The 13,366-nt window shown below is 42.9% G+C and overlaps 2 protein-coding genes across 7 annotated transcripts; one reads left to right on the forward strand and one right to left on the reverse strand.

The window, feature by feature from the left end:
- Positions 1–36: 36 nt before the first annotated feature.
- On the reverse strand, positions 37–12,073 carry LOC129810658 (peptidyl-prolyl cis-trans isomerase FKBP8-like). Of its 6 annotated transcripts, none has more exons than XM_055861390.1 (9): positions 11,814–12,069; positions 10,918–11,164; positions 10,641–10,810; positions 10,341–10,429; positions 7,010–7,230; positions 2,981–3,153; positions 2,830–2,907; positions 1,245–1,379; positions 37–1,047 (listed from the first exon to the last, which is right to left on the reverse strand). In XM_055861390.1, exons 1-9 carry the CDS (start codon positions 11,862–11,864, stop codon positions 961–963), a joined length of 1,251 nt encoding a protein of 416 aa, XP_055717365.1. In that variant the 5' UTR covers positions 11,865–12,069; the 3' UTR covers positions 37–960. The 6 variants fall into 6 exon arrangements, 5 of the variants coding, with proteins under 5 accessions (XP_055717365.1, XP_055717367.1, XP_055717366.1 ...); XM_055861392.1 differs by having other exon boundaries at positions 11,782–12,069; XR_008752759.1 differs by lacking the exon at positions 37–1,047 and adding an exon at positions 2,630–2,747 and having other exon boundaries at positions 1,293–1,379; positions 11,814–12,071.
- Positions 7,224–9,849, forward strand: LOC129810661 (piggyBac transposable element-derived protein 4-like). The gene is made up of 2 exons (XM_055861397.1): positions 7,224–8,570; positions 8,697–9,849. Exons 1-2 carry the CDS (start codon positions 8,547–8,549, stop codon positions 9,621–9,623), a joined length of 951 nt encoding a protein of 316 aa, XP_055717372.1. The 5' UTR covers positions 7,224–8,546; the 3' UTR covers positions 9,624–9,849.
- Positions 12,074–13,366: the final 1,293 nt, after the last annotated feature.

Consider the following 13,366-nt stretch of genomic DNA (forward strand, 5'->3'; position numbering starts at 1 on the left):
AAAGGTTGATTATACAAAAAAGGGTGTGGCTCATAGTAACAGAATTGACAAACTTTTATTGAAATAAATACAAAATTAACAAATAAAGGAATGTGAGAAACTCAAACTATGTCTGCAACACTTGACTGTCTTTTTACATATAGTCTGTTGTAGAGAAAACATGACACTTCTCATTTGGTGAGAAGTATCATGAATATAACACATATCATGAATATAACAAGTATCCTGAATATAACAAAATGATAATCAAATAGCCATTTTGTTAAACTGACCTAAACTAAAATTGGATTTAGAAGGTACACCTTTCAAAATTTGTTCTCAGAATTATCAAAAGTGAGGTATTCTCCATTGACTTAGAGTTTCTTCTTTCTGCCATTTAAAAAAATGTGACAGTTCCCATCAACCAAGATTGTGTGGGGATCCCAGGGCCAGATAATACAGCATCTAGATTAATCTCATACCCATCATTGGCACTGTCCCAGTAAAAGATCAAAAGCAGAATACGAAGAACAAATTATCAGCAATAAAATTGCACAATTATATGCTTTAAAAATATAGGACCATATCACATTCGCTAATTTTAAATAACTTTGACCGATCATTCATAGAATTCTCATTTCAGAGTGCTCAATCAATATATATTTAGAATCATTACCATATAGGAGCAATTAACAATTTGTCTCTGGAAATAAATGGCCATATGCACATTTAAAAAGTGGTAAGTACTTTTCATATACAAATGTTTATTGTATAGTATTTGTCATAATTCTCCCAAGCAGTGACAGAACAGTGTGAGAAACTTATGGACCGTCACACTAAAGGTTGTGGCAGATAAAGCCATTTCTGTGCCCCCTTTTTTTTTTTACCAGTTCCAACAGGCACTGCCAGATGTCCAGTTGCTTTTTGTGGGGTCCCACTGTGGAGGGTGCAGGCAATCACCAGAAAATGTATTGGTCTAATCTAATTTCTGGCAGCTATGACAACTGACAAGGCGACACCTCCGATGGCTACAGCCGTGGCACCGAACAGCCATTTCCAGCTGACACCCTGGGGACAAAAGAAAAGAAAATGTGAGGCTTTATGTTGACTTGGAAGACCGTTTCATCACTTTGACATACATTCAAAAAGGTAAGACATCCATCGAAACATATATTTCTGATCCCCAACTGGGTTCAAATAACATTTTAAGCTAGCATCAGTTTGTTGACATGAGCAGGGTAAGCCTCATGTGAGGACTGTCTCACCCATGATGACCTGGCCTGGTGTTTCTGCATGCTATCGCTGCCTGGGTTGCCTAGCATCTTCTTGTACATGGCTTGCTCTGCGCCTTTCTGCTCCGAGTGCTTCTTCACCAGCCTAGAGAGTTCTGAGTGGATGGTCTACCCCAGGAGACAGCAAAGTGTGAGAATAAGCTGCAGGCGTACTACTCTACCCCCTTCCCACAGCCTGTGTATATAAAAACACATTCACTGATGACAACCCATTCCCAATGCCTCATGGCATCATTTATGCACCATAATAGTCAGGTGTTCTGTTAACTGCAGGTGGCTTGATTATTAGCAATTGATGTTATTGTAAAATGAATATTCGTGCCAATACAAATCCAGCCAACAAAAGGGTAGTAAGTTAACAGCTTCCCTGCATGAGCAAGCCCCTTCATATCAAGTCTTAGTCATTTTTCTCAAGGGTTTGTGAGTGGGAAATTTAGGACATTTTCACAGTACTGGTCAAAATGTCGATTACAGCTTCCAAGGAGCTACTTACAGGCACTGTGTTATGGACAGAGGGGGTTAGAGAGTTTGGGTAAGTCTCTGCTCTTAGGGTCTCATCTCCCACTGCTGCTAAGATTAAATGGGTGCTTCACAATATCAGGTTTCTACAGGGCATTCCCATGTTCAAATCAGCCAATACTTCTGGCCATGTACACAACAGTAATGTTTGAGGACAGAAATTACATAACTGCTGCAGTTCTTGTCATCTTTCCCCATTTTACAAAAACTTTTGTATTGAGAAGATAAAGGCAAATTGTGTTAATTAAATTAATCAGACAAGAAAACGATAACATCCATAAAAAAATATAAAGTAGGGAGTGGACCACAATTTTTGCATCTAAATATGCAATCTTCTAATCTAGACCATTGAGATTCTACTTGCAATGGTTTACTGCTCCTAATCTAAAACACTTCAGCAAAAACACCACCATAAACATTCCCAGGCAGCCACAGTTGAGATGGTTTAACCAACTCTGTGGTGCACCCTGCAGCCCAGCCAGAATGCAAGAGCTTGTCTAATGCTAATAGAAAATGTCAACATATGAACAACTACTAGCCCAACACACTCATGCACTACATTAGTGTCCAAAAAGAAGAAAAAGACTGTATGGGACAATTGTACAAGGCATTCTGTCAGAGCATTAATTCACATTGGTGTGTGTGGGACTGAAAAAAAATACAGGGGCGGCAGGAGTGAGTGGGGGGGGGGGGGGGGGGGGGGGGCATGACTGTTAAGTATTAACATGCAGCTGGTCCAAGTAGCAAACGCGCTGTGGTTCGCTCTGTCAGATTTCCCTGTGCAGGGAGCAACATGTCTAAGCAATGCTTAGATATCACCTGGGCATCGATAAACCAACCTATTTACAGCAACAACACGAAATCAGATCCACCAAAATGATGAGTCTGCAGTCCACCTGGTTTCCTTCATCACCAATATTAGAGAATGTGGCACCACCTGGTGGATGTCAGAAAGAACTGCAAGAACATGTGGTCCTGAGAATTTGTTTTCATTCCACATCTTTCTAAATAATGATTTTGTGAATATTGAGTGCAGTACCTTGTTGCTTGGTTCCAACTTCAGGGCCATCTTCAAATTCCTTATAGCGTCAGCATATTCTCCTTGCAAGGCCAATACCTACAGATACAGAAGTCCATGATGATGCTTTCAGACATGCACACTCAAATACATTCAGTTGTGTGATACCTACCTTGCCTTTGCGGAATAGGGCTTTGATGTTGTCTGGCTGGTGGACCAGCACTGAAACACAGGACCGTAGTGCTGCTTCGTAGTGATCCAACTTGAGCTGGGCAGCTGCCATGTTGTTTAGACACTTCACCTTAATGTCCATCAGCTCCTCCTCTTCCTCTGGGCTAATGTCCACTGAAACAGCAGTCACACACATACCATCAGTTGGAGCCACGTGACACATAGTTTGATAGGTGTCATTTCCGGTCACAACTTGTGACTTGTTTACGTGCTGCTGTGCGTTTTGTTGCTAACCTTACTTTGCTACCTGACAACGTTACGTTTTTTACTAACCGTTTATATTTTTAGTTTTTCCCCTCACTCAACTTTTCACTTCGGACGCTTTATCTGGACATGGTTCGTCAGGACCACCAGCCGAAGCTAAGTAGTAACATTAACATGATGCCTTCTAATTGCAGTCGCAGTACTCATAATACACAGGAGAACGATCGCCTTACGGCGAGGATAGCTGTGCTGCAAGCCCAGCTTCAGACACAATCGTCAGGCAAGGGTAATGTCAGTGTAGGAAAGGATGAAACAGCGTCTGTGCCACCAGTAAGTACCGATAGTAGTATAAATCCCCTCGCACGGTCCCCGCAGCCGGACAACTGTCTCATGGCTTCTGGAGGGAAATGCTGTAGGAATGCTCAACCGGTGTCGCTCATTCAGCCGACAGAAACTTTCAACCGGTTCTCCCCATTAAGCAGCGGGTCGGAGTCAGAGGCCGAGCCTTCTCTGATCTCTACTCCTCCCGTTACGGGGTCTGAAGCCTCCCACCATTAGCTCTGACAAATTGAAAACCCTAGTCATTGGCGACTCCATTACCCGCAGTATTAGGACTTCTAATGAATCATCCAGCGATCATACACTGTTGACCAGGGAGCAGGGCTACCGACGTTAAGGCTAATCTGAAGATGGTGCTGGCTAAAGCTAAAACTGGCGAGTGTAGAGAGTATAGGGATATTTTTATCCACGTCGGCACCAACGATGTTAGGATGAAACAGTCAGAGGTCACCAAGCGCAACATAGCTTCAGCGTGTAAATCAGCTAGAAAGATGCGTCGGCATCGAGTAATTGTCTCTGGCACCCTCCCAGTTAGGAGGAGTGATGAGCTCTACAGCAGTCTCACAACTCAATCACTGGTTGAAAACTGTTTTCTGCCCCTCCCAAAAGATAGAATTTGTAGATAATTGGCCCTCTTTCTGGGACTCACCCACAAACAGGACCTGGCCTGTTGAGGAGTGACTGACTTCATCCTAGCCAGAGGGGTGCCCTCATCTCATCCTAGCTCCACAATGAGATAGGATGCAGGCCAGGCAGCAGGCTGTTAGCCAGCCTACCAGCTTAGTGGAGTCTGCCACTAGCACAGTCAGTGTAGTCAGCTAGGCTATCCCCATTCAGACCGGTTTGTGCCTCGACCTAGGTTGGGCAAAACTAAACATGGCGGTGTTCGCCTTAGCAATCTCACTAGAGTAAAGACCTCCATTCCTGCCATTATTGAAAGAGATTGTGATACCTCACATCTCAAAATAGGGCTACTTAATGTTAGATACCTCACTTCCAAGGCAGTTATAGTCAATTAACTAATCACTGGTCATAATCTTGATGTGATTGGCCTGACTGAAACATGGTTTAAGCCTGATGAATTTACTGTGTTAAATGAGGCCTCACCTCCTGGTTACACTAGTGACCATATCCCCCACGCATCCCGCAAAGGCGGAGGTGTTGCTAACATTTACGATAGCAAATTTCAATTTACAAAAAAAAAAAAGACGTTTTCGTCTTTTGAGCTTCTAGTCATGAGATCTATGCAGCCTACTCAATCACTTTTTATAGCTACTGTTTACAGGCCTCCTGGGCCGTTCTTCACTGAGTTCCCTGAATTCATATCGGACCATGTAGTCATAGCAGATATAATTCTAATTTTTGGTGACTTTAATATTCACATGGGATAGTCCACAGACCCACTCCAAAAGTCTTTCAGAGCCATCATCAACTCAGTGGGTTTTGTCTAACATGTCTCCGGACCTACTCACTGCCACAGTCATACTCTGGACCTAGTTTTGTCCCATGGAATACATTTTGTGGATCTTAATGTTTTTCCAATACCCTAGATGTAGTCGCACCCCTAAAAACATTTGTCATAAGAAACTAGCTCCCTGGTATACAGAAAATACCCGAGCTCTGAAGCAAGCTTCCATAAAATTGGAACGGAAATGGCGCCACACCAAACTGGAAGTCTTCCAACTAGCTTGGTGAAGCCCCAAAATTTCCCTCGCTGGAAGCCTGTGTTTCAGACATAAGGAAGTGGATGGCTGCAAACTTTCTACTTTTATTAAACTCAAGACAAAACAGAGATGCTTGTTCTAGGTCCCAAGAAAGAGATCTTCTGTTGAATCTGACCATCTTGATGGTTGTACAGTCGTCTCAAATGAAACTGAAGGACCTCAGTGTTACTCTGGACCCTGATCTCTCTTTTGACAAACATAAAGACTGTTTCAAGGACAGCTTTTTTCCATTTACGTAACATTGCAAAAATCAGAAATTCTCTGTCCAAAAATGATGCAGAACCCACTAAATAAACTTCAGTTAGTGCTAAATACGGCTGCTAGAATCCTGACTAGAACTCAAAACTTTTATCATATTATTCCAGTGCTAGCCTCCCTACACTGGCTTCCTGTTAAGGCAAGGGCTGATTTCAAGGTTTTACTGCTAAACTACAAAGCATTACATGGGCTTGCTCCTACCTATCTTTCCGATTTGGTCCTGCCATACATACCTACACTATGGTCACAAGACACAGGCCTCCTAATTGTCCCTAGAATTTCTAAGCAAACAGCTGGAGGCAGGGCTTCCTCCTATAAATCAAATTTTTTATGGAATGGTCTGCCTACCCATGTAAGAGACGCAGACTCGGTCTAGACTTTTAAGTCTTTATTGAATACTCATCTCTTCAGTAGGTCCTATGATTGAGTGTAGTCTGGCCCAGGAGTGTGAAGGTGAACGGAAAGGCACTGGAGCAACGAACTGCCCTTGCTGTCTCTGCCTGGCCGGTTCCCCTCTCTCCACTGGGATTCTCTGCCTCCAACCCTATTACAGGGGCTGAGTCACTGGTGCTCTTCCATGCCGTCCCTAGGAGGGGTGAGTCACTTATGTTGTCTTCCTGTCTGGGTTGGCACCCCCCTTTGGGTTGTGCCGTGGCGGAGATCTTTGTGGGCTATACTCGGCCTTGTCTCAGGATGGTAAGCTGGTGGTTGAAGATATCCCTCGTGGTGTGGGGGCTGTGCTTTGGCAAAGTGGGTGGGGTTATCCTGCCTGTTTGATCCTGTCCGGGGGTATCATCGGATGGGCCCACAGTGTCTCCTGACCCCTCCTGTCTCAGCCTCCAGTATTTAATGTGTCAGGGGTTAGGGTCAGTCTGTTATTTCTGGAGTATTTCTCTTGTCTTATCCGGTGTCCTGTGTGAATTTAAGTATGCTCTCTCTAATTCTCTCTCGGAGGACCTGAGCCCTCGGACCATGCCTCAGGACTACCTGACGACTCCATGTTGTCCCCAGTCCACCTGGCCGTGCTGTTGCTCCAGTTTCAACTGTTCTGCCTGCGGCTATGGAACCCTGACCTGTTCACTGTGATTACTATTATTTGACCATGCTGGTCATTTATGAACATTTGAACATCTTGGCCATGTTCTGTTATAATCTCCACCCGGCACAGCCAGAAGAGGACTGGCCACCCCTCATAGCCTGGTTCCGCTCTAGGTTTCTTCCTAGGTTTTTGCCTTTCTAGGGAGTTTTTCCTAGCCACCGTGCTTCTACACCTGCATTGCTTGCTGTTTGGGCTAGGTTTCTGTACAGCACTTTGATATATCAGCTGATGTAAGAAGGGCTATATAAATACATTTGATTAGTAAATTACAGGGAGTCTTGTGCCCAGGCCCCATCCAAAAACAGTGCTTTCGCAAATAACAAAAAAAATCTGTCACCACGGTCACCTTTAGAGCTGGACTCAGTGATCTGCAGGGCAAAGCCATAAGAGTTTACAGCGAAGGCGTAGTCTCCTCTCTGGTAGTAGACATTCCCCCTCTCCCTCTTCTGCCCAGCCAGGGCGACCCTCTCCTGGGGGGAGAGGAGCTCAAGGTCGAGGGCCTCAGTGGCATCCAGCAGCTGTACCTCCAGGGCCAGATCAGCACTGGGAAGCACCTCCGGGGCAAGGCTGCCAGTGGAGACAGTGGTGAAGGCCAGGGCAGGGAGCACACAATCAGAGAGCAAAGTCAGGTCGTGTACTATAAGCAGTGAGCTCAAGACAGCACCATTCCACTCACGGCTCTTTCTTAAAAAGGGAATAGTGCTGAGGAGTTTAGCTCCCATTAAGAGAAACACAAGTTAACCCTTGTGTTGTCTTAAGTGTAAAAAAAATATGACCCACCACTGTAACAGAGAAATACCCCTGAATTATATTCTTTCAACTTGAAATTTGATGACTTTTCCTATTGACCCCAAAATTAGAAAAAGGGAAACATTGCCTCTGCTCATATTTCCATTAAAGCTGTACACCACCAGGGTACAAAGACTATCTTATGGTTATTTTTGACCCGGCAGTTCTAAAAATCATTTACACCACAAAAAACACACACGAAATTTAGATTGTGTTAAATCAGTAGCACACAGACAAAACTAAAACGTTCTTGTGCATGTGCAGGATCTCCCCTCCACATGATTCAAGTTCACAGACAAAAAAAATATTTCAGAGAAAATAAACATGGTTTACTAATGTGGAATGCAGTCAGAGGCTATAAAGGTGCTGCAGATGACAGTCCCCCCCAGTTCTCTCTTTGCTGAAGCCTTAAGTGCACAACAGGTCGTAGATATGATTTTTTCAGATGTCCAGGAGGAAGAAGAGAACAATGATTTAGAAGAGTTATCTGTAGAAGATAGGGAATAATACAACCCAGAGCACGATGCATCATCTTCAGATGAAGAAGAAATACCCAAGCTGAAGGAGACATTTGTCAAAGAATAGAAAAATAACATGGCCATTGTTACCATATGACAACCAGGGCAGGATGGCAGCACAAAATGTCATAAGGCTGACCCCAGGGCCCACAAGAAATGCAGTTGCCCATGCCCAGGACATCGCCTCAACATTCTACATGTTCATCACACCAGCCATCGAAAAAAATAAAAATCAGCCTGGAGATTACAGATGGAGGGTTCCCGTAAATATGGAGACAACTGGAAAAGGATGGATGAGATTGACCTGCGTGCCTACATAGGGCTGCTAATCTTAGCGGGTGTGTATAGGTCCCGAGGCGAGGCTACATGTAGTCTCTGCGATCCAGAGAGTGGAAGGGCGATTTTCCATGCCACCGAAAGTCTTTCACACTTTCTCAACAATGCTACGATTTGATAACCGTGAGTCAAGACCTGCAAGACGTGTGGGAGACAAACTGGCGGCCATAAGAGAGGTTTAGGAGAAGTTGGGGGAGCGTCTGCCATACATGTACAACCCTGGGCCTGCAGTAACAGTGGATGAGCAGCTGGTTCCATTCAGAGGTACATTTTTATTTTCATATCTGTAATGTAAGTGATTTTCACTGTTAATTGTATAATGTATTGCTGTAATATCATTGATTTATGTGATTAGTATCAGCGTCACAGAAAACACTCTTTTGTCAAAAGGTCACTGTCCTTTCCAGCAGTATATGTGCAGCAAAGTACAGCATCAAGATATGGGTGGTCTGTGACACACAATCCAGCTACGCTTGGAAGATGCAAGTCTACACAGGGAAGCCAACCAGTGGAGGCCCGGAGAAGAACCAGGGGATGCGGGTTGTGCTTGATGTGACAGATGGACTGGGGGGGAACAATGTCACGTGTGACAATTTCGTCACCTCTTATGAACTCAGCCAGCAGCTCCTGAAGAGGAAGATCACCATGATTGGCACAGTTAGGAAGAACAAGCCTGAGCTCCCCCCTGCACTCCTCGCAGCAAGGGGGAGAGAGGCCTTCTCATCAAAGTTCACCTTCACCCCCACGCTAGTTTCTTACCTCCCAAAGAGGAACAAAAATGTGGTCCTCCTGAGCACACTGCACAAAACGGCTGAGATCAGTGATCGTGAGGACAGGAAGCCAGCCATCATCCTGGACTACAACCACAACAAAGGAGGCGTGGACAACCTGGACAAGGTGATTGGAACTTATAGCTGCAGGAGGATGACGACCAGAGGCCAGCGGGCAATCTTCCATAACATCATTGATGTGTCCTTATACAATGCCTTCGTGATATGGAACAAGATCAACCCTACCTGGATGCCTGACAAGCGGAACAAGAGGGTGTTGTTCTTGGAGCAGCTGGGAAAGACACTTGTAACTCCACAAATTAAAAGGAGGGAGCGCCTCCTTCGCACAGCAGCGCTTGTGAAAGCTGTTCAAGTGGCGAAATATTGTCCTCAGCCACCTGAGGCTGCAGCAGGCAAGATGAGGAGATGCCAATTCTGCCCACCAAAGAAGGACTGTAAAACAAATACTATGTGCTGCACATGTGAGAAATACATCTGCAAAGTCCATGCACACACACTTGCATACTGTCCTACATGTGCTAATTAGAGTTGATTGATATTCTTCACATTTTTGTTTTGTAGCCATTACCTTATTTTATTCTTATTTATTGTTTATACACCTTGTAGGTGGGGGAAATGGTTCCAAAAATGGGAGAAGACTAGTATTTTGTAGTCAAATTCCTCATTGTACAGTATATAAGAATATATCATTATGTTGCCCAAAAAATTTGAGACTTTTATTGTTTCCCTTAAATAAAATGCATTCAAAACTACTTTCTGCTACTTTCTTAGGCTATACAAGTGCCATCTCTTGCAAAAAAAATATATAGTGTTTACACCTATGCAGTACCTTTAGCAATAATAATAAAAAACCTCTTATGACAGGTGTTGTAATAAAAACGAGTGGTGTCCACTGATTAAATGCAGTCTTTCTGCATTGTGAAAAGGAAAAACCCAGATATTCACAAAGTTTGTGATGAATGACAGGTTGTTTCTTCACGCTAAATAGATTTGGGGTTTAAAATTCAATTAAGCTGCTTTATTTTAGGGGTTTAGTGAAGGCGGGTCATTTTTTTGTCCCTTAGGACAAGGGGAGTATACAGAATGTTAAAACTACACAAGGGTTAATGATATCTACTCTGATGTCATGAAGCATAGCAAGCATTTCAGAGTTATCTTAGAATAGATGGCTTGTTTGGGTAACAACAACGAGACATGCCAGTGAAACCACAAAGAACCAGCAAGATTAAGATACCCTCCATACCTCCCCAGGGCACCATATGCATATTTAGCGTCGGCTTGGACGAGGGCCTTCTCCCCCATTTCCATGAGCTGCACTGTGAGATCCAGAGCCTGCGAGAAAGCACACCAGAGTTAAAGCCTGATAGTTATACTTCTCATCTTAAATCAAAGATCAAAGTTGGAGGCATTGCTAGTGGATAAAAGCAACACTGAACATAAACATACATTTGTTCCATTTACATTTCTCATATCTACTCACATCACTGCATTGTATAGAATCAGATCAGATTTGCCTTCACTTAAAAGACTAAGTAGAATGTACCTGGATGACATCACCATCTCCCAGAGTGAAAGACAGCTCCGGTTGCTCTTCTACTAGAGTCCCATCAGCCAGTGAAGTCTTCAGGTGAATCACAACATTCTGGCCTTTTGTGGGTCTGCTGTCTGGCCCATTCCCTGCCCGCAGAACTTTCTTCCTTAGCTGGCCATTACCTGCAAATAGATAAGTGAGAATAAGCTTAACCAAATGGTGACGACTGTCAATACATGATCATTGTCTTTTCTTTGACCTATAGGAAATATAAAGGTCATTTTGCTACCTAGTATATCCATCCACTCATCTACTAGAGATGAAGGGCTAGCATGTTGGTCCTCTGCAGGCTCTTTTTTAGTCTTCTTCCCACTCCCAGCATCTTCCAAAGGAGGAGGGTCATCATCAATTTCATCATCATCCAACATCTCAAAGTCTTCCCCACTGTCCAGCAGCGAGGCTTTCCCTGACTTCTTCCCTGTTAGAATCACCTCTGGGTTATCACCAGCACCAGTCACATCCTCCTTGTCAGTCATCTGTTGAAATGTCAATGTGAGTTAGAAATACAGCAGAGAATAGACAAGCATGTTTTGGTAAACAGCATAAACTGTGCCTTTTAAATAAAGGGGTGCTATTTGCTATACACACTGGAATTATACAGTGCACCTTGTTTAGAAAGAATGGATTGCTGTGGTTTGACCAGATTCCTCTATGATTCTGGTTCTGGTAACGTTAGCTCGTTACCATAACAGTGAAGACTCATTGCGTTTCTTAGAGAGAAAAACTCGAAAACAGCCAGTTAACTAGCTTGCTACAGTAGCTAGTTTAGTCAATTAGCAATAAATGTAGTTAGCTAGTACTGTGCATAACTAGAGCCATTTACTAGTAGCTAGCTAGCACATTTCATAAGCAAGTTAGCATGAGCTATATAGCTAACTGTTCAAATTAAACTAGCATCAGTTATTTTAAGTAATTTTGGTGATAATGTTCAGGATTTCAGTGGGTACTTTGAGAAGTTTGTTGTTATGAGTTAGCTAGCAACCAAGCTTGCCTGTTAGAAGGCTAGCTAGTTAGTTGCTATCTTATACAAAATTACCCCTCTGTAATTGTGTCCTTCATGTTTATTTTAACGATGCTACAGTGAGTAGCTTACCTTATGATATGCTTGATAAAAGGACAGAATACCTGATCGAAGTGTTTGTGACGATAGCTTGCTTTGCTTGATGCTTCTGTCATGCAATGGCAGACTCTTCCTGAGTTCACCTTGGGCCTAAACCAATAACCTAATTTAGCAGGCGTAGAAAGACTTGGCCTGACATCGTTCCTTTATTTCTATTGGCTCATCCTCTGTAAGCAATCACGCGATTGGTAGATCCAGGTGACAGTCAAACAGATTAATTGCAATTGAGAGCCACCAGCCACCATATCGAACCCCACAGTGAGGTGTCATATTACCCGTAAAACCTAGCGGTCAAACAGGGAAATGGTTCCATAAATTTTTCCCATAGGGGATTTTAGAAACACTTAAATTAAGGGCTGTGTTTCACGTAGGCTTACCCTGGTTTTGATAACCAAAAAATCGCTTTCGGACAGGGTGACTTTTATCAATATATTCGGCTCTATTTAATCTGATTCGAAAATGTTAATTAGCGTCAAAGTAGACATCATGCAAAACTACAAATCCACGCAAGCTCCTGCACGCCAGGACACCTTTGCTAACAGGTATTGAATTGTCAATTAAAAACTTGCACAAGACTGTTCACAGAATTGTCCATTTAAAGAAATGGTGCCAATTTATTCATTACTATGTTTAGCTAGCATTAGATAGTTAATCCAGAGTTGTTACCTTTACCTCGATTCAGCAGTCTCATCATGGCATTTGTAGTTCTTTATGTTAGCCATATCAGCAGCTATTTACATATATATTTTTAAATGTTTATTTAACCAGGGAAGTCAGTTAAGAACAAATGTACAATGACAGCCTACCAGGGAACAGTGGTAGGCTTGTTCAGGGGCAGAACGACAGACTTTTACCTTGTCAGCTTGTCAGGGATTAGAGCCAGCAACCTTTCATTTACTGGCCCAACACTCTAACCACTAGGCTACCTGCCGCATTTCATTTTTTTGGGGGGGGGGTAAATACAGGTGAATATATTGATAAAAGTTACCTTGTCCTAGAGAGATTTACAGTTATCAAAACGTCACAACAGGTTAAGCCAACACGAAGAAGCAGTCCTCCATAGGAATGAATGGAATTCAACAGTATTTTAAATAAATCTAAATAAAGAACAAAATGTCATGTATTTAATAATGTTTGGTGTAGTGGGGACAATAACATTCATATTTAACATTTATATTTGTTTTATTTTATATTTTTGTTTAGTACACATAATTTAAAAGTATGCATAAAGGTGTCTGTAATAGAATAAATGTGGCAAAAATAAAGGTAGACAATAATAAATGCATTTATAAACTGGGTGGTTTGAGCCGAGTGCTGATTGGCTGAGAGAGTATGACAAAACATTTTTTACTGCTCTAATTACATTGGTAACCAGTTTATAATAGCAATAAGGCACCTCGGGGGTTGTGATATATGGCCAATATACCACAGCTAAGGGTTGTGTCCATGTACTCCACATTGCGTCATGTGGTATATTGGCCATATACCACACCTCCTCGGGTCTTACTGCTTATAGCTTCTCAATTTTACAATCGTGGGGGAGTGCCAAGATGGAGGC

The sequence above is a fragment of the Salvelinus fontinalis genome, chromosome 14 (assembly GCF_029448725.1).
Source record: "Salvelinus fontinalis isolate EN_2023a chromosome 14, ASM2944872v1, whole genome shotgun sequence".
Lineage (NCBI taxonomy): Eukaryota > Metazoa > Chordata > Actinopteri > Salmoniformes > Salmonidae > Salvelinus > Salvelinus fontinalis.